The following is a 23041-nucleotide window of genomic DNA, read 5'->3' on the forward strand; positions in this document are numbered from 1 at the left end:
CATTCCAGAGCGCTGCATTAAAATTGCAAGACTTTTCTATTATCCTTCATAATGGAACATGAAATTAGAAACTTGTTCATGGAAAGAAAAATTTCTCCACTCTCATCTACACATTTTCTGCACTGTTGTGTTAACAGAGGAGCTCCTCTTCTCATACTGTGAGAAGAGATATAGCTATCAGTAGGACATAGACCCTGGAGTAATTTACGGTCCTTTTGAAAATTAATATGCACCATTTCATAATTGCGCCTCACTTCTTTGATGGGTTTAGAACAAAACTTAAACCGGGGAGTTAGCCTACAGGGTTAACACTCATGTTTACAGATGCAGGAGTCCAGAAGGCTTTGATGGTGTTCCCTGGCTTTTTTTTTCCTTCAGTTGCATGCACTTGAGGACCACTAAAATGTCTTCTTGACTTCCTAATCCTAAAAAATTCCTAAGAGCCCTGGTGTAGCTGTGTGTTGTTCAGGAAGGAAGGAGAGGTCTTACGATGTCCTCTGCACTGTAGGTGCCACGGCTCTTGTTAGCTGCAGTTCTTGCACCCAGTGAGACCGGTGGTCTAGTGGATGCCAGTGACTGTGGCGGTCTGGTTAGCTAGCATTTGTTATTGCTCAGAACTCGTGGGATGTAGTCAGTGCAGCAGCTCACCCTTATTAACAGCAGTCACCCCCCCTGCGAAGGTATGTGCTGGTTTGTGGCTGCCCTGCTCCCCTTTCTGGGAAATAATTCTGAAAATGGAATAACAAATAGAAACCTGGATCGGACAGTCTCAAAACATGTGCGGGCATCCAGTTCATACTGTTTTCAGACACAGATTGATTTTCCAAGTCGTTTTTTTTTTTCTTCTTATATTGGTCTCAAATAATTCATTTCCATAACTTTACAGTTCTGCAGTTGCTCCTCTTATTCACGGTTCAGCCATAACAAAACATTGTTCCCAATAGACTTGAAAATGGAGCAGACATACTCATTCTACAGCAAAGAGCAAAGCAATTGTATTTCTTCCTAATTAACTATACCCCAATAGAAAAATTTGTGGTATAATAACATAGGAGAAAATTGGTCATTTTACCTTTATGTGCAATTCGCTGTTTTTCAAAAACTGCATTTATTTAGAGGCAGAAGCCAATCACACAGATTGTGTTTAGTTCATGTTCATGTTACAGTTCTTCTGCAGTCGTTTGTTAAGAGTTAATGAAGATTATGCATTTTCATGCCATAGAGCTCTGTAACTTGCACAGTTCTGTCTTAGGTCAGCAGAAGGTGTAAACAGTGTTTAAAAGGAATCTGTTGATCTTTGTCTCTATAAGTGAATGTATAACTGATTAATCATTTATTAAACCTCTCTACATTATTTATGAGTAGAACAGAAATATAAACAAGTGACCTTTTTATCCTTTTTTTTGCTTGAGAAAGTAGCTTCTTTATTTGTAGAGCTCGTGATGATAACAAAATACAAATTAACTTTTAATGACTGCTTTTGTATTCCCTCAGATTTATCAGAAAACAAGGACTGGATCGGCTGTTCCTGGAATGCGATACCCACATGTGGCGCCTGGGGGACCGCAGGATCCCAGAAGGAATCACAGTCGATGGAGGGTCGGACTGGTTTCTCCTGAACAGGAAGTTTGTGGAGTATGTCACTTTTTCTAATGATGATCTGGTAACAAAGATGAAGAGGTTTTACTCTTACACGTTGCTTCCTGCTGAGGTATGTGAACTCAAACCAGCTCCTCTCTGTTCAAAGCTCAATATTTGTGCTTGTCCCAAAGATCTCTGAAGTCAGAAGGGCTTTCACCTGATTTTGGTGGGCTTTGGGCCATCCCACAGTGAGTAATGATAATTTTACTCCCATGACGAGTAAGTCCTTTAGTGTTAGAACAACTTTTGCAGTTGTTTTGTTGCTTTGTTTGTGGGACTTTTTTGCAAGGAGTGGCCTTGTTTTATACTATTAAGCCTATTAATCTATTACTGAACAACCAAAATCCAACTGCCCTTTGCTGGCAAATTGTTCCTCCACAAAGCCTTTGAAGGCTATTAGAAATGGCAAATTGTCTTCATAAGTAGCTTTCCTCACTATTATCCAGCCCTTTTCTTTAAAAATAAAAATCCTACAAACAAAGGTTTATTGTTCAGTTGAAAACTCAGCTACAAGGCATAGTCACAAATCATTTAGATCACTCAGGAATCGCTCTGGCTACAAGTGGTGCAGAAGGGGAGCGCACACCAGGATGGGTTTCATCCAGCATGCGGCAGCGTGTCAGGGAGATGTGCGTTATCTGCAAATAGAGCACAGAGCCTGGCGGGTTGTCAGGCCGTGCTACCCCTGCTGCAGCAGGTACGTTGCTCCCCTGGCTTGTCAGGCTCTGCTCCCAGGGTACGTAGCGTGCAGCCATCCCAAGGAAGGGCCTGATGACTGTCTTTAAAATGATAACTTCATTCCTCGCTAATGGCCTCTGAACATTTTGAGGGATTGATGAGACCGATCGTGCAAAGCCAGGTTCATTAGCTTACGGTGGAGCACAGCCACTGTCATCTTTTGATAGGGGTTTATTATTCCGTGCACATATTGAATAATCTTGCTTTAATCCTATTTCTGTTAAAAATCACCTTTTCTTTCAACTCTGATAACCTTTTTATCCATTATCTAGGAGAAATTTCTGTATCGTTATAAAAGGACACAGGGCAATGGGTAATTGGGTAGGGTTGGTTTTTTTTCCCCTCTCGCTTGAATGAGCCTTTATGGGTTTAACCAAACAGCTCAAGCATAAAATCCATATTCACTGGGCTGTCATTTAACATTAAAAAGGGTAGGGGGATTATTTGGGGGCCAGCCATGCTAATGTTATGCTAGTTATTTATAGGTCTTGCTATTGCTGATTTTAAAGAGAAGTCACTGCTCCAAAAAGCATCTCTTAGAGGGCTAAATTTCATCATATTCTGTAGCTTCTTTCTACAAGGTTTTCCTTGCAAGTCACATAGCTCGTTTCTTAAAATCACCTGCCTTCACTGACCTGTTAACCTGCTACATCAGTCCCCATTACACATGATTTATGTAACAGCTGATATTATGATGGTACAATTAGGATAGCCCAATAGGAATTCCTTGCTGCCTTGAGTCAGCAAATAAAGACTTATGATTTCAGACGTAATTGCAGGAGGCAGAATGTCCTTTTGGTGCCTGGGTGAGCTGTGTGTTTCAGAACAAGGCCGTTCAACTGGCAATGCATTTTGGAGTGCTGGAGATAGAGAAGAACTGTCTGAGACTATTTTTTTCATAGTAACCAGGGTTGTGGTGAAGGTTTGAGGATTGTCTTAGGAAACAGCCTGAGATATATAACACATTGCTCAGGATAATAGTCCTAAATCAGTTAGACCAGAGAGTGACTTGTAGAAGAGAAATAATGGGAATTTCTTAAAATTGCTCATACAGATGAAATTAAAATAATTCCTGGCACTGGTGCCTTTCCTGGAGGTTATTGTAGCAAGGCTTCAACTGTATGTTCTTCCAGTTTGGCTGGGTCTATAGCATGCTGTGTTTTTTTTCATACTATATGGAATGTGTACATGTGGAGTGCTTTTCCTATATGGTAGAACAGCAGCACTTGTTAATTCTGTCATTTCAAAAGAAAGTCACCTGCATTCAGTTCAGCCCGTGGGCTGAAGTGAAGGAGAAGATGGAAGTCTGAGGAGCTGAATGTACTGATCTGCTCTGTCTTCAAACGTTGCAGTCCTTCTTTCACACTGTTCTGGAGAACAGCCCGTACTGTGACTCCATGGTGGACAACAACTTGCGCATCACGAACTGGAACCGAAAACTCGGTTGCAAGTGTCAGTACAAGCACATTGTTGACTGGTGTGGCTGTTCACCTAACGACTTCAAACCAGCAGACTTCCACCGATTCCAGGTAACTGAAGCAGTCTCTCCGCTCTTCCCCCTCTGCTGGGGTGTGGAGAGCCCTCGGGCTGCATGGCTGCAGTGGGGAGTGGGAAGGGAAGCTTTTACCCTATCAAGCAAGGTGGAGAAAAGGTGAGGAAGCTCTGCTGTTAATTTCAGGAGAATGAAAGATTGGTTCTCTGTTTTGGCCCTTGAGACTTAATACTGCATGGTAAGGGCACAGAGCAGCTCTTTGCACTACTCGGCGTTGGTAGATCTGCTGTGCTAGAAAGGAGGGATGCTTGAAACATTCCTCACTGTACCAATATTACTTGGTAACTCTTGTGAATTTATTGCAAAGGATTTTTTCCTAAGTTCCAGCTCAGGTGTTGTCATGATTTCATGAAACCCCTGGCTTTCGTTGTTAAGTAATGTTTTTCATCTTTGAAAAAAACTTGAAAGTTGACCAGAGTGTCTGCTACGGGCTTACATAGCACAAAGCAAATCAGGTTTTGTGATTATATTCATCAACGTGATTATACTTAAGTTTACTTGGGGGCCAGAGTCATGAGGTTTTAATCACCCAGGCTTGACAGAACTGCTTAAAAAGTTTAATCTGTTCCTTTGTGATACAGTTTCCTCGAGGCAGACATGAGAGCAAATCCTTGTACTTGAGGGTGCACTCAGTCTCAAGTCTGTATCTGGTCTGTGTATTTTCTGTTAAGAATGAACAACTGCTTGTTTCAAGGTCACCAGATTTGCAATTCCATCCCTGCAGCTCCTTGGGGTTCCCTGCATAAAGCATGTTTGTTCAGGCTTTGTGTGGGATGGGGAATGTGTTACCCTACAGCACAAAAATGATGACTGCTCCAAAACAGAGATCTTTTCTTTATTGTAATATGCTGCCTACTAGGCGAGGCTGAAGGCAGTGACACAGGCGCTCACAAAAAGAGCAAATGAGACATTATCTGAGAGGCGTGCTGCTGCCCCGAACGCCAGTCCCAGGAAAGTCTGCAGCACAGAATAAATGGCAAGTTTTAAAAAACTCCTGCCGGTCTGCAGAGGCTGACCTGCTCCAGACTGGGAAAACAACCCACAATGACATTTCAGAAAACCATCAGGTAAACTGGGCTGCAAGGGGAAGTTCAAAATTAGGATATGTGTAAGGGCAACTTCTGATATTGGCTGATGAGAGAGCCCCTCTCAGCGACACGTGGCACCAGAAGGCTGGCTGGCGGTTCCCACGGAGGCACAAAGCAAGCTGCTGAGGAGATGGAGAGCCCGCAGCATGCAACATCTCAGAGTAAAACTGAACATCCTCAAAAGAATTTTTTAACCACCTGGGGCACTTCTGAACTTCTCGGCACCTCAATGCCCATGCTTAAATATAAGCAGGGCAGAATAAAAGCTTTTTAAAAGCCAGTGGTAGTTGAGTAGCATCTAAACTAGTAATACACCCAAGATTGTGTCAAGGGCAGAGCAAAACATCTCTATAGGACCGGTCAGAAGCTGAGAAGCCTCAGCCACCGATGGCAGCTCTCCCAGGGTCCCCGTGCCCCCTCACAGCAGCAGATTCATACACACTGCTCTGCCCCTTCCAAGACCCTGTGCCACGGGACGCTTCGCCCCCGGCCCGACCGCCCGTGACACGTGCCAGTGCTGTCCCACCTCCAGGGTGACGCCGTCGCTTAGAGCATCCTCACCCCTCCAGCACTGCTGGAGACCCGGCCAGGGCAAGGCAGCAGTGGGTGGCTGTTGTTACGGAGGGATTGGCACACCTATATTTTCATGGAGTAATTATGTATTTTTAATCTGAATCTTAACAACAAATTGTCAGAAAAGTGACTCTTTTAAGACAGCTTTGCCCATGGGGAGAACCAGTTCATGTCTTCAGCTCCAAGCCATCGCTTAAGACAAAATGTCATGGCTGAAGATGGGAAACTCACCCCAGTGTCTTCTCCTTTTGTATCACCACAGCAGACTGCCAGGCCAACTTTCTTTGCCCGCAAATTTGAAGCTGTAGTGAATCAGGAGATAATCGGCCAGCTGGACTACTACTTGTATGGCAACTACCCCTCGGGCACACCCGGCCTCCGGTCGTACTGGGAGAACGTGTACGACGAGCCTGACGGCGTGCACACCCTCAGCGACGTCGCCCTCACCATGTACCATGCCTTCTCCCGCCTGGGCCTGAGGAGAGCGGAGACTTCGTTCCACGCTGCTGGAGACAACAGCTGCAGGTCAGTCCGGGTCTGTCTTTGTCCTGGGTGCTCCAAGGGACACGGGGTGGGCTGCCACGTGCCGGCGGATGTTCAGCTACTTGGCTGTGCCGGATGGAGCGTACCGTCGTGAACAGGGCCAGGAGCTGCAAGCGTACGGTGCTTATTTCTGGGAGTATTTGTGCCAACAACAAAGCACTGGTTATTCAGGGTTGACATTGTGACCTGCTCGCTGCACTTTGAAGGAGCTCCTCTCCAGCCTGATGAAGACAGACAGGATCCAGTTGGGCAGTGCTACCCCTACTGCTGCATTTTCTTGATTAATTTCAGCAAGTGTATTATACCCGCAGCTTCCAAACCCTCTGTGTGATTGCAGCAGAGGTCGTGTTCACCTCTATTATGCTTACCAAAAGCAGAGGACAGGATTTCAGAATTAATCTGAACACAGGCAGGTTAATGGCCCTTGCTTGTTTGTTCCCCTGGGTGCATACATAGAGCACAGAGAACTACTTGCTTGACTCAGTTTGCCTGCTTGGTACAGCTGTCTGTGCCAAAAGTGTTGTAACTGATGGGATCCATTAGCATCAAATAAATAAAATGAATGCATGTATAGATCTCCCTCTCTCTCACTCTCTCTCAAATAAAGGTCCTTTTTCTTTAAAGGGAAAGCCCCCCACAGTCTAGATTCCTTTTTCACCTATAAGCCTAGCAAAGAAGAATTCAGTCTAAAAGGGATTTGAAGGAAGAATTTCTGGAGTTAGACTTGCACAGAAAAGGCTTTCTTCATGGTAGATAATTGCTGCCTGCAAACACATCTGAAGCTCTTTATGTTCAAAGCAGTGAGGGTTCATCTTTTAAAGTCTTACTTTACAGTCTCTTAATTCCTTCTTCAGAATGTATTTTTTGGACCTTGCCCTTTTTTATCCTAATAGAAAACATACAGCCCAAGTCAGCAAATACTGAAGACGCTCCTTGTGCTTTGACGGATGGACTTTGCCCCTCTTGTGTTCTCGAGAGGGAACCAAAGTGCCTTGACCTTCCTACTTAGTCATGAAAGTGCTGAGTAATGTCCCATTTAGAAAGATGTAGCAGTAAGTGATCCAGATTCCTATTACAGCTTTGCCAGTAAAGGTTACCGGTGCAAAGCAATAAAAGATCAATAATAATTAGATAGAAATAATCACTAGTAGCATGTCTTCCTTACATGACATAAAGGGAGACCTAAAGAAGTCCTGGGTCATTTGTCCTGCAGAGCGCGAAGCCAGCAGAGAGGATGGGAGCTATGTATAACCCCTACTGAAATAATTTGACAATTACTTTTGTGCTTATTCCTTTTGCCGGTGTTCTGATGATGATTTATATCAGTAATCAATTTCATTTCTGGGGAGATTTTCGTTGCACAGGAGCTCAAGGTGCTTTTCAAGCTTGCTCAGATTATAGATAGGGCAGCCGTGTCATCCACCGCTGATTGCAGCTGTCTCCGGGATAAAGCACGGCGCCTTCACAGAGGCTGGAGCCTCGGAACGGTGCAGGGAGGAGTGCAAACAGGGACGGGGCTGAAGGCTTCATTTTCATCCCTACCCGAGCCCCCTCAAAAACGCTGTGCGCCAGTGTCCCATTTAAATCACAGGAAGGTGGATGACCCTCAGGTTTATGATTTGCACCTCTCCTCTCTTGATACTATGTTGTCTTTCGGAGCGTGTGCATGTAAGTGTACACTGCCTCTGTCCCTCTCGTGATTTTGCATGCCTCTAACGCGGGAAGGGCAGGGATGTATTTGGACTGAGCACCTCAGCAGCATTCCCTTTGCTGTTGGGGCTAACAGCAGCACGAAGTTGGCTGATCCTGCAGTTGCCACCCCAGCTCATTTCACAGGAGATGCTGCCACCCACAGCGGCCCAGGAGGCTGTTCCCTGCGCACTGCTCTACCAAGGGCTAGCTCCCAGCCTCAGGAAGCCGTGCCCCCTGCAGACTGCTCTGGTACCAAATTAGATTGCATATCAGCATCTTCAGTGGAAGCAACATTAATGTGTGATTGAGATTTAATTTATTTCTCTCCATCTCCAGGCATTTTTACTCACTGCTGCCAAGAGACAATTTACTCAGACTGTTTCAAGGATATTGTAAATATTTGCTGCCGCACACATATAGAACAGGAGGTCTCAGTACTTGGAACAGAAGTCAGATTGTTGCTTGTATTGGCTGCATAACTTTGCTGTGTCTTTGCTTAGTCCATCAGTGCTGGCCCTGTTTGTACCCCCTCTTGTTATGTTTATTCCTTAAGCTCTAGAGACTTCCTTCTGGGTGTTGCTGGTTTCATGTAATGAAAGGTCCTTCCTGGTTAGCTCCTCTTGGTGTTTATGTCTTGAGATGTAATAACTAGCATGAGGAGTCAGAATTAGCTGACTTGGCAGGGAAGGTGTGATAGTGGATGGTTTTTAAATGTGTTGCAAACACTTGTTTTGCAATTAATGACGGTGCTGTAAAGTAGCAAAATATCTGATTGCAGAGCTATGAATAATGTATTTTTGATTATTTATGCATCCATATGTACACAAACATAATTACAGATGTTTCTGAGACTATAGCAGACAACTGACCATTAATTTTAATTATTAAAACCAGGACTACGCTGTCTTTGAATCTGAACTGTAGCTGAAAGCTTCCAAATCTCCTGAAGACAAGCTTTTCCTGTTTGTTTGACCTTTTTTCAGTTTATTTGTAATTAGGAGTAGAAAATCCACAGCAAAAAGCAACCTCAAGTCTTTAAGGAATGTGAAGTTTATTTCCTAAAATAAAGGAGACCTGCCAGGGGGGGCAGTTCTGGTGTCCTTGATGCAGTGCCACCCGACAGGGACCGAGCCCTTGGGCCGTGGGTTGGGGACAGATGTGCGGGCAAGGACACGGTGTGGGCTGCTGTCCCCGGCCCACTGCTGTCCCCAGGATCCACCGCCAGGCATCTTGGGCTCTAACCCTGGAGAAAGGCAACCACCTGTTTGGGAACGAGACACATTTCTTAAGCATCCTTTGCCCTGGCGAACAGTGCTGCAGCCTAGCAATATGTATCTCCGGTGACATGCCTTTTACCCAGAAGAGAGATTAAAGGAGAGGAGTTTTCGGGCACGCAGAGGTATCTCCTAAAGAGCTTAGAGCCGTGAATATGTTCTAAATGAGCATATATTCTTAGTAGCATATTTTTATGTTTCAAGGTAATCGGAACAGCCTAAGAATATTTGATAATGAGTCATGAACACATTTGAAATCTCTTAATGTACAGTGGTGAATTTTCTAGTTGAAATGAATACTTCTTAAGCCGTTAGCTCCAAGTAAATGGTGATTTCATGTCTCTCTCGTGTAACTGATGAGCGTGTGCCGTTTTACAGATACTACCCCATGGGCCATCCAGTTTCCGTCCACCTTTACTTCCTTGCTGACCGTTTCCAAGGCTTCCTAATTAGACACCACGCAACGAATCTGGCTGTCAGTAAACTAGAAACTCTGGAAACGTGGGTGATGCCCAAGAAAGTCTTTAAGATCGCAAGTCCACCAAGTGATTTTGGAAGGCTGCAGTTTTCAGAGGTAAGTATTCGCAGCCACCCATGCACAACATCAGGCGCCTTTGGAGAGATTGCACACTAATTCAGCAGCCTCTGGAAACTGTATTTCCATGTAACTTTTAGTTGACAGTGGCTCTTTAGTGTAATTAATGCACATCCTCTTTGCTGAAGTAGATACTGTTGCCGGCTCAGATCTGTGGTCCTGTGAGTTTCCTCACTCCCTCTTGATTGAAGCACAAACTGGAGGCATTTGCTGTTGTAAAAGGGGCTCAGTAACTTAAAAGTTTTGTGACTCTGATTGTTGTGGGTGCTGTGAGAGATACCTGGGAAAAATGCCGTGTTTCTGCAGCTCCAGATGTGAACAGGGATGTGGTAAGCATTCCTCTCAAGGGTATGCTGAAAAAACCCTCATAAAATTAGTGATAGTCAGGCACCGATGCCACATGTGAGCAGAATATTGATGTTATAACACAAAAGAGAAAATTATCGCACTGGTGGCTGCGATTTCCCACAAATCCTGTTTTTTCTTCTAGGAATTTGTCTCAGGATCTGACATAGAGTGTAAAAAATATACCCTCAAATTTATGAGGAAAGTTGACCACTAATAGAATCAGACATCTGTGTTCTGTTTTAAAGATATAACTGTCTGAGCAGTTAATTTCATGATTTTTCTTGTTAAGCCACAAATTTCAATTAAGGTATAAAATTGATTGAACAAATGTGTTCCAGTCATTATGGCTAAGTCCATAAATTACCATCTTCTTGGGCAATTAAGAAATGCCTAGGTAGGATTCAGTGTTTTGGTGTGCATGGCAAATCCATGACACTAATGCGCCATTAAAGAGATGGATGGAAAGTGTGTTTCATTTATCAATGTGTCTGATGGTAGGCTTGCCATTTCATGCAGTGATAAATGGTCATACAAGCTTTAATTCTTGTGATTTGTAGGAGTTTTTCTGCTGTTTATTTGGTACTTTTAATCTCAGTTTGGTCCCAATCCCTGCTCTGGATCTTTCAGCAACTGAGCTGGCAGCAGCAGTTTTTTCTGAGTGTATGATGAAAAGAAACATACTGATCTCAGTCTTCTAGAACTCGAATAAAACTATTTAGAAAAGATACCTCTGACTTCACTGTGGTTGTAGGGAGGAAACAAACCTGGGACCAGAATCTACTCGCTAGCCATTTGCCAGGTCCCCCCGGCCCCAGTGCCCCATTTTTCCCATGCTGGCCCTGCGGCGGGCGTGAGCCTGACGGGTGGCCGTCCTGCAGCAGCATTGCCCCGGGTCAGCCTCCCCCGACGGGAGAGGTGGTAGCGTGTTGGTGGCCTCTTTGCTGCCGTGTGCCCACAGCTCTGTGGAGTGTGTCACCCTACAGGGAGGATCCCTGGATCCCGTGGGACTAATGAGCTGCTCCTCACAGCCTCACAGACCACAGCTGGTCTGTAAGCAGCCCTGTTGGAACTGCTGCTGCAGTGAGGCCACGCGAGTGCCAAGCATGGGAAGGATTTCATCACTGGCGAGCTTTGTTCAGGCTAAGGAAGCATTTTCTTCTATTTGAAACACAGAAAAAGAGTTTTGGTGGCTACTTACTTGTTTTCATTATTTTTTTTTTCACCGAAACTCTTTAATTGTCCTCTCCTTTCTTAGATGCTTCGTATTTTAAAAGACCAGGAGGTACAAAGTAAATAATTCAATCATTTCTTAATTGTTTATTTTACTTTCTGCCTTCCTCCAGCCTGCAGGCATCTCTGCCTCTGAGCCAAATTATTCTCTCAGCTACCCTGGTATAAATCCAGCATTAACCTCTTCAGCTTCAGTGTGGCTGGAAAACCTTTGATCTGCTACTGCTTATTAAAATGCCACTTCTTTGTCAAAGTCCAGCAAGTGTAAAACAAATTTAGCAGTTCACCTAAGATGAGGGTATCAGTGTTTACAGAGTCAGCACCAGATAAGAAAATGAAGATTTGTGCTTACTGGGACATACAACTGCTGGTTCTTCAATGACTTCCACCCCATGGTCTGGCAGAAATTTAAATCTGAATGGGGTATTTATAGCTGGGAGCTTTCTTCCCTCTCCCAGCTCACACAACGGGGCCGGCAGGAAGAGCACAAACATGCTGCACTGCATGCGCTCCCAGGTGCAGTTGTGACCCTGAGGTACAACTGAAATTGCAGCGGAGGTGATGGGACCCCTTCAGTCAGCCCTTCCGCTCCTTTGCTTCCCGAGTAGCAGATGTCACCATACACCGCGTAAAGACAAGTGGAAAAAACCATCAGCCAGCTGGGGTTAATTTTTAAACAAATTTAAGAAATTTCTAATTTAAGAAATTAAGACACACGGCTCCTGCGCTCAGTCTTGAGCTGAGTAAAATAAAATAAACTTACAGGAAATCCAAGAGAAATTATTTCCAAGCATGAAACTCCCCCACCTCCTAAAACCGGCTTGTGCACAATGCACGCAGTATGTATCCTACCAGCCTGGGTTCGTGCAACTTCTACATGGAGGGCAGAAGATTGATTTGCTGTGCAGTACTGAGTGTCTCAGCTCACCATATATCAGTTGAACACCAAGTTCATTTCTGGTCTTGTTAAGACTTGTGATTCATCACAGAGAATAAAATAAACTAGGTGGCAGGCAATTAGTGTGCATTGTGTGAACCTAATGGTCCTGTTTGTGGTGAGCAACGAGATACAAACCCATAATCAAGGCATAATTTATCTTGGGAAAATTTTATATTGGGACTGAACAGAGATAGAAACAGGAGTTTTAAGCCAATGAGAGAGTTCCAGCTTTCCAAATGTGCCCCATGCACAGTGCCTGCTCTTGAAGCCCAAAATAATGGTGATTAAAATAATGATGTGGAAAATGTCAGTTTCTGTGCCACTTCCCTTCATAATTTATCAGATATTCATTACTGCTTGATTCCATCCCATACTTCGTGTACTCCATTTGAAAGTGAAAGCCTACTTATAGTGTTTTAAGGGGCTATGAAAAATATTATAGGACTGTAGTATCTCTTGGCCTATAAAATCAGACACCTCAGGACTGGGAACTCAGCTGTGCAGAGTTCAAGGGAAGAGGCATAAACCTCTAACCAGTGCTTTGAGTAAAATTCCCTTTAAAATACTGTTCTTCCAAACCCAGCTTGTACTACAAGCCGTGCAGCCTGGGAAGGTGTGTCCCCAGCTGGATACTGGACATAAAGGGCAGATCTTGTAAACAGATGTCAGTGGTGGGCAGCTCCCGGCTGTTCCCTCCCCTCGGGTGCCGGTGGTGCACAGCCCCAGGCAGCACCAGCTCCTTGCCTTGCTCGAGCACCGGCTGGGCGCTGGCGGGCGCCTGGGTGCCTTGCCCTGGCTGCTGAGGACCTGCTCTGCAGCAGTGTTTGCTCCTTGGGGGGTTGTGCTGCTGTCTGTGGGGACCTGCACACCCCGAGAGGGGTGGTGGGACAGGTGCTCGTGGGAGGCGATGGCTACCAGCGTGAGAGTTGTCCCTTCCTCCCCCTCTTCTCCTGCCCTTTGGCTCTGAATTTTGCTTTAATGTTAGGGAACGCAGTGACGTGCCTGCGCAAAGCAAAACCAGTCAACAAATTTGTTAGAATTTTTCCCCAAAATCAAGCTTCACTCTTCCACAGACCACTCTAATAAACGCATGTGAACGTGCCTCAGCATCCTTTGTGCACCCTGGTGTTGTGCAGTGTCACCTGGAGGTCAGAGCATGGGGATTGGACCTTTCTGATTTCTTTTCCCAGGGACGAGAGACTAAAGAGAGGGAAATTCTTGGATGTTGAGGTTGAACGTTTGATTTTTGAGAATGAAGTAAGCTTTCTTCAAGGAGTTCATCAATAAGAAATATTGAATGTGGTGGAAAGAGCTTCCTTACGGGCTTTTCTTCGCCCAGGAGGGTGTAGATTTGTTTCACATATTGTGGCTTTATTATTTCCAGATCCCTTGAGCTCCAGTAGGCGTGACTCATGTGGCTGCACTCAGTGATGGTTGGTGGAGTAGATAATAAGATCTGGTCAGGAAATTTTCTCTTCTCGGCTTATTTCCATACATAGTCAGTCAGTCTTGTCAGGAGGGTATGCACTGACAGCTCCTCGAGGCAGTCGATGCTTGGGTCTGATATCTGGGCTACGCTGTCTGGTTTGATTAGCCGGTGTGCTAGGTGAAATACCTCTGAAATACCAGCGATTCTGCTGTGTTGATTGCAGAGTAGTGGAAGGCTCATTTTGTCTCATATTCTGCAGTGTCATAGTCCGGCAGGAGGAATCCGTATGATGACAGATGGATTTAGGATGGTAGGGTTTTATTCTGCTGGCCTTGTCGTCGTTTGTTTGCAGTCCTCCTGTAATTTGTCTGCCGACCACAGTGATTTATTTAGAAAGAATTGAGGACTGGACGGTTTCCAGCACAGGTATCAGTGGTAGTAGGCATCAGGTAATTGTTACATTTTATGGATTTGGGGGGATTTTGGCATTATATTGGAACCACATATTCTCATGACATGAGATAAAATTCGGAAGAAAAATCTCTGAAGCAAATGAGCTACAATTATTTGTCATGCTTTCAGGAAAGCATGTTCTGACCGTGCCTGTGTGAGGTGAAGATTGGGGACAAGGACAGCTCTGTGTTGGGGGAGTCTTCAATATCCACATATGCTGAAAGAGGGGATCCTGCCTGGGTGTGCACAGGCCTCTGGAGACCGCTTGAGAGAATCCCATCATTTCTGTGTGGGGAACAAATCAACTCTTAGGTCATTACACTGTTTGTTTGGAGATTCAGGCCAAAGAAGACCTGATGGACTGTGAGGGGTTTCAGTACCATGCTGGCCAAAACATCTCTATGTCTCTCCAAGGAATGACATCAAATGTCTGCTTGCCAAAAGGAGCCAAGGGGTTCTCCTGTTCTTCACTTCAGCTGGGGTCCCTCAAATCTTTTTGTGTTTAATATTGATCACTTTTGATTTGAGATCATGGGAACAGGACCTCATGGGACAAGTGAGGTGGACACTTCCTCTAAAAGCAAACCTGCAGCCCTCAGTACTGCATCCGCTAGGTTGCCTTGTTGAGAATTGATGGAAGTGGTTTGTTAACCATCACCCTCATAAGCATGTGGTTAATTTAGTACTGGGACAGTAAAAAGTCTTTCAGTTGGCCTAAGAAGGCCAGTTTCTACATTTCCATGCTATCTGTTCAGAGATGCTTATTTTCAGTCGTGTACAAATATAAATGGCAACAGCTTGTAAGTTTGTATCATCCCATGGGTTATGGGTGAACCATTAAAATTCATATAAAGAGCACTGAAATATGAAAGCTGCTAGGAAAAAGAAGGGTCCATTAAATATTTACACTATATTGTGAATCAGCTGCTTTACTGTTGGTTAGTGAATAAATAAAAAACAATGTCACTAGTATGACATTAAGAAAAGAGTTTACCAGAAATAACTTCCCACAGAAGAGGCAGGGAGTGAAGGAGACAGCATCTCATGAGGATGTAGTAGAGGATCTGATGCGACTTGTCCTGGAGACAGCAAAAGCCTCTTCCTTGGTCTGAGCAGTAACTGGGTAGGTCTCTACTGCAGGGACCATCTCTCAAATGTATAATACATTTTCATGACCCAGGAGATGATGGATCATATTGTTTTTTCTATGCATAGCCTGTGTTCAGTCACTAGGCTTGGTCCTTTGTTGACTGCTTCCATGTGGAGGAAAAGCAGAGCTATTACAGCCTGTTATGTCACTCTTAAGATAAAGAAAACTTTTATATCAATCAAAAGTGAACAATTGGACCAAAAAACCTAAGCCTTGCATTCAAGGTTGTCTCACAATTTGTGTACACATTATGATCTCAGGTCGTGTTGCCGTCACCCTTCATATATATGCATAATTCATGTCGTTAGAGAAACGTGATGTGTCTTGAGAGCCCTTATTTGACGTAAGGGCCTTAGGTGCTTACAGAGATGACGTTAGCAACAATGTGGTCTTCAATTTCAGATTGGCACCGAATGGGACGCCAAGGAAAGGCTTTTCCGGAATTTCGGAGGACTCCTTGGGCCGACAGATGAGCCAGTTGGCATGCAGAAATGGGGAAAAGGCCCCAACGTCACCGTTACTGTCATTTGGGTGGATCCTGTTAATGTAATTGCAGCAACATATGATATTCTTATTGAATCCAGTGCCGAATTTACTCATTACAAACCACCTTTGAATTTGCCCCTGCGACCCGGTGTCTGGACGATAAAAATTCTGCATCACTGGGTACAGGTAGCTGAAACCAAATTCCTTGTTACCCCTCTCACCTTCTCTAATCGGCAGCCTATCAAACAAGGTAAGTGTAATGTTTGCTACAGGAATAATACAGTTATTGTGTCTGTATTCACTGTAAATGGTGCTGTTAAAAATGAAGGATTGCTATATAGGAAAAGGAGAAAAGAAAGGAATTTTACAGATACTAAATCAGAAGAAATAGTTGCACTAAGACAAGCGAAAGTGTCTGTATCCAGTCCGTAAAACATAGCCACTTTGAACAAAAGGCTATTTATATCTTTAAAATATGCACAGTTCAGAATCCAGAGGACTTCAGACTCTCAGTGATCTAACAGCTATTGTAAAAGCCGTCATCTATAAATAGAAAGAAAAATGGACCCTTTTCTGCTGCTTTTCATTCACGTTTGCTCCTAAAGAGTTACAGAGGTTTAAACTGTTACCTCGACAAGGTCTGTGTGTTCAATGATAAAAGCATGACTACCCAAAATGCTGAATTAGACAAAAATTACCCCAGGCCAGAGCTCACCTGGCATATTGTCAGGTCCAGGCATTCACTTGTGCCTAACAGGTGCCAAAACGTGCCCGGTACGTGCCACCAGGAGGCTGCTGCACCCATCGTGTGTGCACAAAGCCCGAAGGTGAAGCTGGGGAGGGGGCTGAGCTGTGTTACAGAAATATTTATGGATATGGCGATCCTACTATCAGACCCAAGCTGATTTTTTAGAAAGAAGCTATGTTCTTCTCTGCCACAGCAGCCCCGAGCCATCCAAATGGAGAGGCCGTTCCCGGGCTGCTGGTGTCTGTGGGCTCCCAGCAGCAGGTTGCACTGGGACAGGCACTGCTCGAGCGCTCAGGTCCTCAGCCAACGCCGAGGACACTGGGCTGGGAGGAGAGCCACCATTGTGTAGCCACACCTGTTCTCTCAGTAAGATCAAAACAAGTTTGTTGTTATGAATATCTTTACCATTCTTCTTCTTAACGTGCTCAAGTGCTTCCATCTGCCCTGTATTAATATTCATAACTTTAGACATCTTAAATTTGCCAGATACATGAATGATCCTATTAAGTTTTCAGAAGTTCTTCTTTCTGACAAGGCAGCAAATAAACTGAGTCAGGCGTTTACCTACAGGATAGCGTGCTGCTTCTGTAATGCAAACACCACCAGACAACTGCTGAGAGCTCATGCAGCCCTTTTCTTGCTCAACGGGAGCTTGAGTCTACACATTTCTCAGCAGAAGAGCTAACTTACTGATTTCTTCTTCTGACATTTGGTGGCATCATTTCTTAAGCAGAAAGTAAACCACCAACAACCTGCTGCTGTTATTAGCTAATAGGCAATGATAAACTGTAAAGAAACACTGTGTGTAGAAGGAGTAAGTTTTTAAAGTTTGAGGCAGCCTACTTCTAAATGCAGCTGTTACTGACTTGTCTCCTGGAAATTAATGGATTCCATGTTCTTTGGTAATTTAACAGTTAAGGCATAATTTGGATGGAAAACGTGGTGTGTAGCGAGCAACCTTCCTGCTTTTCCCCATAACATGAGAGCCTGGCACACAGTTAAGCATGTCTCAGACTTCATGAGCCCACACCTGATGGTGTAAAGGCAGAACTCCCTTTGGCCCAAACTCTGAATCTGGAATAATTCCACTGAAATTATGGAGTTACTCCGTATTGCCCATTGGTACACTGGGAGACGACCTGGCTCCTATTTTTTGTTGAAGTGCCCTGCACATTTGTATGGTAACTAGAATCTACTACAGGGATGAAGTACAAAGCTTGGGAACAATGTTATCTAGGAGAAAAGCCTCAGGAGTGATTTGCTACTGATGATGTGATGTATAATCTCCAGATGTCTGAGGCATGAAGGTAAAGAAGAAAATTAATTACAGGGGCAAATAGTGACACTCCACTGTAGTTAGAATTGTATTTACAATGCAAATTCCCGTTGTTTGGGTTTTTTAAGGCTTTCTGTTTCAGTGACACTATTGTGCTCTGTGTAGGCACTTGTCATTTAGCTTTGATTTCTAGCTTTTGTCAGTTTGTCACCACTTTATTATTTAAATATATTTTTCTCTGCCAAATAAAGGCATTGTCAGAGTATGACAAAAGAATTAGAACTTCTAAAAGAGCAATTTCTGTTTCTGTTGTAAACAACGCAAAAGCTGCCAAAAATCTTCTTAACTGAAGGAACAGTATTATTGTCTTGTTTTAACACTGAAAATAAAACATACGTCAGATTTAGCCAGGAGTTGTCAGCAGCGGAAGGGAATATGTTTCATTAGGTATTTCTTTAAAATTTTGTTCTTTCAACCATCCTTCCTCACCCCACCCCACCTATTCCACACACCCCCCAAAAAAAGAGGAAGAAAAAAGCTTTAGGGTTGGAAAAATTACCCTGGAAAGTAATTTGCTACTCCAGAAGCTTTTTGAATGACTGATACATTTCATACCACTTTGCATGTCATTTGCTTCATCCTCTCTGTCTTATATACTCCAGATGTAGAAACTGGAGTCGACGTAGTTACGCGCATAAAAACGTCCATGGCCTTGTGTGTAATTTGTGCACGTTGTTCTAAAAAGCGTTTGCACAATCGGGCAGCAGCACAACAGCCACTATGGTCTTGTATCTTGAGAGTATGGACGTGACAACCATCACTGCCTCTCCTAAATCATTACTCACCTACACATCAGTTCAGCACAGAGCACTACAAGGAAAAGTTGCTTTGGTTTTCCCAGCATCATGAAGGGAGCTACTTGCTCCTCCTTTGAATAATCAGAGGGAAACACGTTTGTTCTTGTATCATGACTCTCAAAATTCATGATTACAATTAAAAAAGAAAAAAGACAGCAACCAGCAAAGACATTTTGTTTAGCAGTTTATGAAAACAGTATATGCAGCTAGTTTATTGATTTTTCTATTCCCATTTCTTTATTAATTTTGGCCTGAAGTCTGTGCATGCAAGTAAAACCATAAAGGGAAATCAAGAGCAGGTATTTTCTTTGATACTGTGTCCAGATGTGCATAACTGACAATGTAAATTGTTTTAAAAACGGAGATTAATTGACCTTTTCAAAAGCTGTATCTATAAGAGATCAGATCTTACATGGAATTACTGAGTATGCTGGGAGGTTTGGGGTATTTCCACTGTAAACAAGGCTCCCAAAACTTTTTCGGTGCAAAGTCTAGAATCTAATGTTACTTATTCTTTCTTGCTCCTCTTCCCCCTGCAGTCATCCAAATCTGTGTCTTATTTTCTCTTCTGAGTTGTGTCACTGAGCAACTCTGCCTTCAGCAGATCCTCTGGCTCAAGAGTGCCTTCAAATGTTTGCCTGGTTGGAGAAAGAAAAAAAAAAAAAAAAGGAAAATTAAATTAATCTGTGGGAGAAATCAGGTTCACTTGCTCCACCACTGTCTCCTTCCCTCTATGTCCTGCACAGCCAGATTCTGTTTGATTCCTCTTCTAAATGGTGATTTTTAGTTTCACACCATATGGCTGAGTGTGTTAAAGCTAAGTACTCTGCTTATTGTAAGGACACAGGAGGGCTGCCAAGCACCAGCAGGATGCCCGAGGATTAACTTGTGCCAAGACAGAGAGGGAATCTAACACGGAGGAGACAAAACGGGGAGATCGGTAGATCGCCAGCAGGGATAATAGACAGGAATGGGGGTTTCTTGCTGTCTGCTTTAAGCAGCCTGAATTTAAGCGCAGTTTGGAGACCTGGGGCCAGATGTCCGGGTCCCCTGTGTAGGGACTGGAGAGGCAGAGCCAAACAACAGGTATAATTTGTAGCATTTAGCCAGCAGTTCGCCGACTATAATCCAAGATACCAAGTCGATTTCAATTCCTAAGAAAACAGCATAATCAATAGAGGTTGGCACTGCATCCCCGTCATCCCACGTTCCCACCCTTCTGTGCTCTCCAAAGTCCATGTGAAGCAGTCGTGCCAGGTGTGATCACACATCTCCCAGGGGCAGTGAGAGGGGGCAGAGAAAAAGCCAAAGCAATTTCATTTTAAAATTTGAGTTCATATTCATGGCAAAGTTTCCACAGCAGTCTCCTAGCAGGAGTGATGATAATGACCTGTCATGCATTTAATGCAGGATACCTGTTTGATTAAAGCTCAACAGGTTACTGTGAGCCAGGGGCAGATTCACTTCTGGGGCAGAAAAAGTCCCAAACCTCAAGCTGATACTAAACGCTGGATTGCGAATAAATAAATAAGTGAATAAATAAACCCCTGCTTCCTTCAGACAAGGAGGGCAGTGAAGAAGAGCATCCTCCTTCTTTGCCTAAAGAGAGACCTTTCATGTTTGGTTCCTGGCTCGATCACGTTCCCCAGACACGGGGCTTCTGATCCCTGCTGCTCTGCGACAGGACAGGGGGCCTTGAACACCATCTCCTGCTCCCTGTGCCCTCAGACTGCAGCCACTTCTTTCAAAGGCTTGACAGCATTAGCAGACATACTGCGATGCACACGTGCGTCTCAAAGGCCTTTTAACCTAATCCATATTTATAGATCATCTTAATTAAGTATATACTGGGGAAACCTTTGTTTTTGCCGTTGGTTGTTTGCAGTGGGTCAATCAATTCTAATTGCATCTATATGGATTATAAAGTGGGTGGCAACTTGTGTCAGAACTGCTGTGATTTCTTTAAATTAACCAGAGGTCCCATGACATGTTCTTGATAAAGGCAGTAATAGCAGCAGGCAAGCGCATTAAGTGCAGAAAAGTAGACATGCCCTGGAATTGTCATTCTGAGAAAAACTCTGAAGACAGGGATTTACTTTGAAATTTGGAATCATTTAGCTCAGATCCAGTTGACAAGGAGTCGATTAGCTTCACAATGAGCAAATGCAGCACTGTCTTGTTTGCTGCAAGAGAAAACAAACAAAATGTCAATAAAAAATTACCTCTTTGCCAGAGGGTTTCAACACCATTCAAGTGAAGAAATAAAGCTGTACATTCTCTGTTGCTTTAAAAAAAAAAACCCACAGGTCGGGCACCTTAATGTGTATCAAGGTAACCACATTTTTCATTCCTTAGCCCACTACTCTCTGTCTAAACTCATTTGCTTTTTCTGCAAAAAGAAGCACAAACCCACACAAAGATGCTGAAATCCCAGCCTTTGCGGCCCACTATAGACTGTGTATTTAGTGCAAAGAAGTGATACCAAGAAAAGTCAGCTGAGAAATGAAGTGCCCTCCCAAAATGAAGAGCAAACCAAAATGGGGGACAAAAATAACTAATTTTTTAAAGATATAATTTAGAGTCAGTGGAATATATTTTGCATTGATATGTGTCCTCCTGCAGTCAACAGGCTATTTGGATGCGTTTACTGGCCAAAAAGTCTGGCTTAGTGTCTGTAATTTAGCTAATTTTTAATTGGTTGCTCTAACTGTACAGATTTAAATGTCTAAACACACATCCCATGGGGCAAGCCTTACATTCTTTGTTATTTTTTCATGAGCATGGACTGAAGTGTCAGTGCTTTAAAAGCATGCCCAATAGCTCCAGCCTCCTTTCATGCAGTATTTCAGGGCCTGGGTTCCACACTGTCCTTCTCCTGTCCCAGCCCAGTGAGTTACAGAGTCGGGATTATCTCTGTCGTCTTTCCTTTAATGCGAAGAAGAATAGCCCACGTGTGCCGTAGCTTGCATGAGCAGCATCCTCCTTGCTCTCCTGTGAGCTTTTTAGCAAAGACTTGGAGGCTCCAGGAGAGGGTTCTGGGTTGAATCCTCAGCATTTCCTATTGATTATATACATGGCTCTGCTCTCAGATTGCTGTTTCCCAGCTTTTTCTTTATAGGGTATGCAGACACCTAACTCGGGGTGTTTGTTCTGCTGCAGTCCCCTGTCAGTACCAGGTCAGGGTTTCACCATGTCTCACGTCAGAGAAGCACACTGTCGCTGTGGGAGCAGTAGCCCCCAACATGCTGACAAACACAGTGTCTTGTTCCCTTTAGTACCGTCCTCAGCAGTCTTTTCATATCTGCTGATTCTTGTGGGTGGCTTTTCCAGAAAGTTTACCTTCAGCCCTGTTAAGCAGTGCTGCTGCCGTACCTGCCGGCACACGCCCTTGCAGCTCAGCCCGTTCCGGGGCAGAATGAAACAGCAGCGTGTTGGTGTGAGTAGCACGGCGTGTCCAACACAACTGCAGCAGACTGGAGACCTTTAGAAGTGTTGAAGTTGCTGGGGCTGTCACCTGTATTGTAGCAAAAGCAGCCCGCTGATCTTAAGCAGCGAGGGTCACAGGTTCAGGGAGAGGTGACCTGCTGCACTGCCAGGCACTGGGTCCTACAGTTCCTGAAGGTTTCGCTCCTTCCAGTCCCGGTGATCCACCAGGTCCTGAAGCCTGGGGTGAGTGCAGGGCTGAACCAGAGAGAAAAGCAAATTCCATTCTATCCTGTTATTTGTCTGAAAAAGATCTCTCTTGTTCCGTGTGCTAAACACATGCACAACGGGCTTTAATTTAGCAAGCTCTCTGAATTGCCTGTTTCAATCAGATGATCCTGCTAGTAATGCCAACTCTTATTTGTTTGGGGATTTTTAGTTAGAAAGTTCCTATTTAATTAATATGTTGACAAACAGTCTTCCATATTTAATTGCTTCCAAAGGAGGAAATTTAATCATGTGTACTTGTTCTGTTTCTTAAACTGCAGTGCTCTAGCAGAGCGTACTTCTGACCCATGTGCATGGAATAAACTCATTTTGGCTAGAGGTTATTGTGGATATCTACCATTAAAAACAGAGAGAGGAGTTTAGATGAATGCAGGAGCAGTTAAATGATGTATAATGGTGATGGGGATGTGCCAAACTAATTTAATTGGGTATTTGAAGTAATGGACTTGCACAGTATTTGACATTAAAGACTTTGCAAATGTAACAGCAAAGCTCCAATTAAACGTCCCTTTTCCCTCTAAATAAATGTCCTGATTTACTGCCAGCGCCTGAGACACTGTCCTCTGCATGGAAGAAAGGACTCAGTGTCAGGCTGCGGTGGAAGCAGCAAGGACATGTGGAAGGAATTGTAGCCATGAATATGTAATTCCTGGCCCCCTAACGCTATCCGAGCACGGTGGCTTTCCTAGCCCGGAGCGCCCTGAATGGGCCCATTCT

At 44.0% G+C, this 23041-nt stretch overlaps 1 protein-coding gene across 3 annotated transcripts in view; it reads left to right on the forward strand.

The window, feature by feature from the left end:
• Positions 1–23041, forward strand: part of XYLT1 (xylosyltransferase 1) — a 202598-nt gene that overhangs the window by 170314 nt on the left and 9243 nt on the right. For 2 of the 3 annotated variants that reach the window (XM_055805405.1, XM_055805407.1), the window contains 5 exons: positions 1495–1711; positions 3732–3908; positions 5855–6117; positions 9480–9675; positions 15649–15982. In XM_055805405.1, coding sequence (XP_055661380.1) covers positions 1495–1711; positions 3732–3908; positions 5855–6117; positions 9480–9675; positions 15649–15982 — 1187 coding nt within the window. The remainder of the gene's footprint in view (positions 1–1494; positions 1712–3731; positions 3909–5854; positions 6118–9479; positions 9676–15648; positions 15983–23041) is intronic. The other variant, XM_055805406.1, reaches the window with a different exon arrangement.

Source organism: Falco peregrinus, chromosome 5 (assembly GCF_023634155.1).
Source record: "Falco peregrinus isolate bFalPer1 chromosome 5, bFalPer1.pri, whole genome shotgun sequence".
NCBI classification, from domain to species: domain Eukaryota; kingdom Metazoa; phylum Chordata; class Aves; order Falconiformes; family Falconidae; genus Falco; species Falco peregrinus.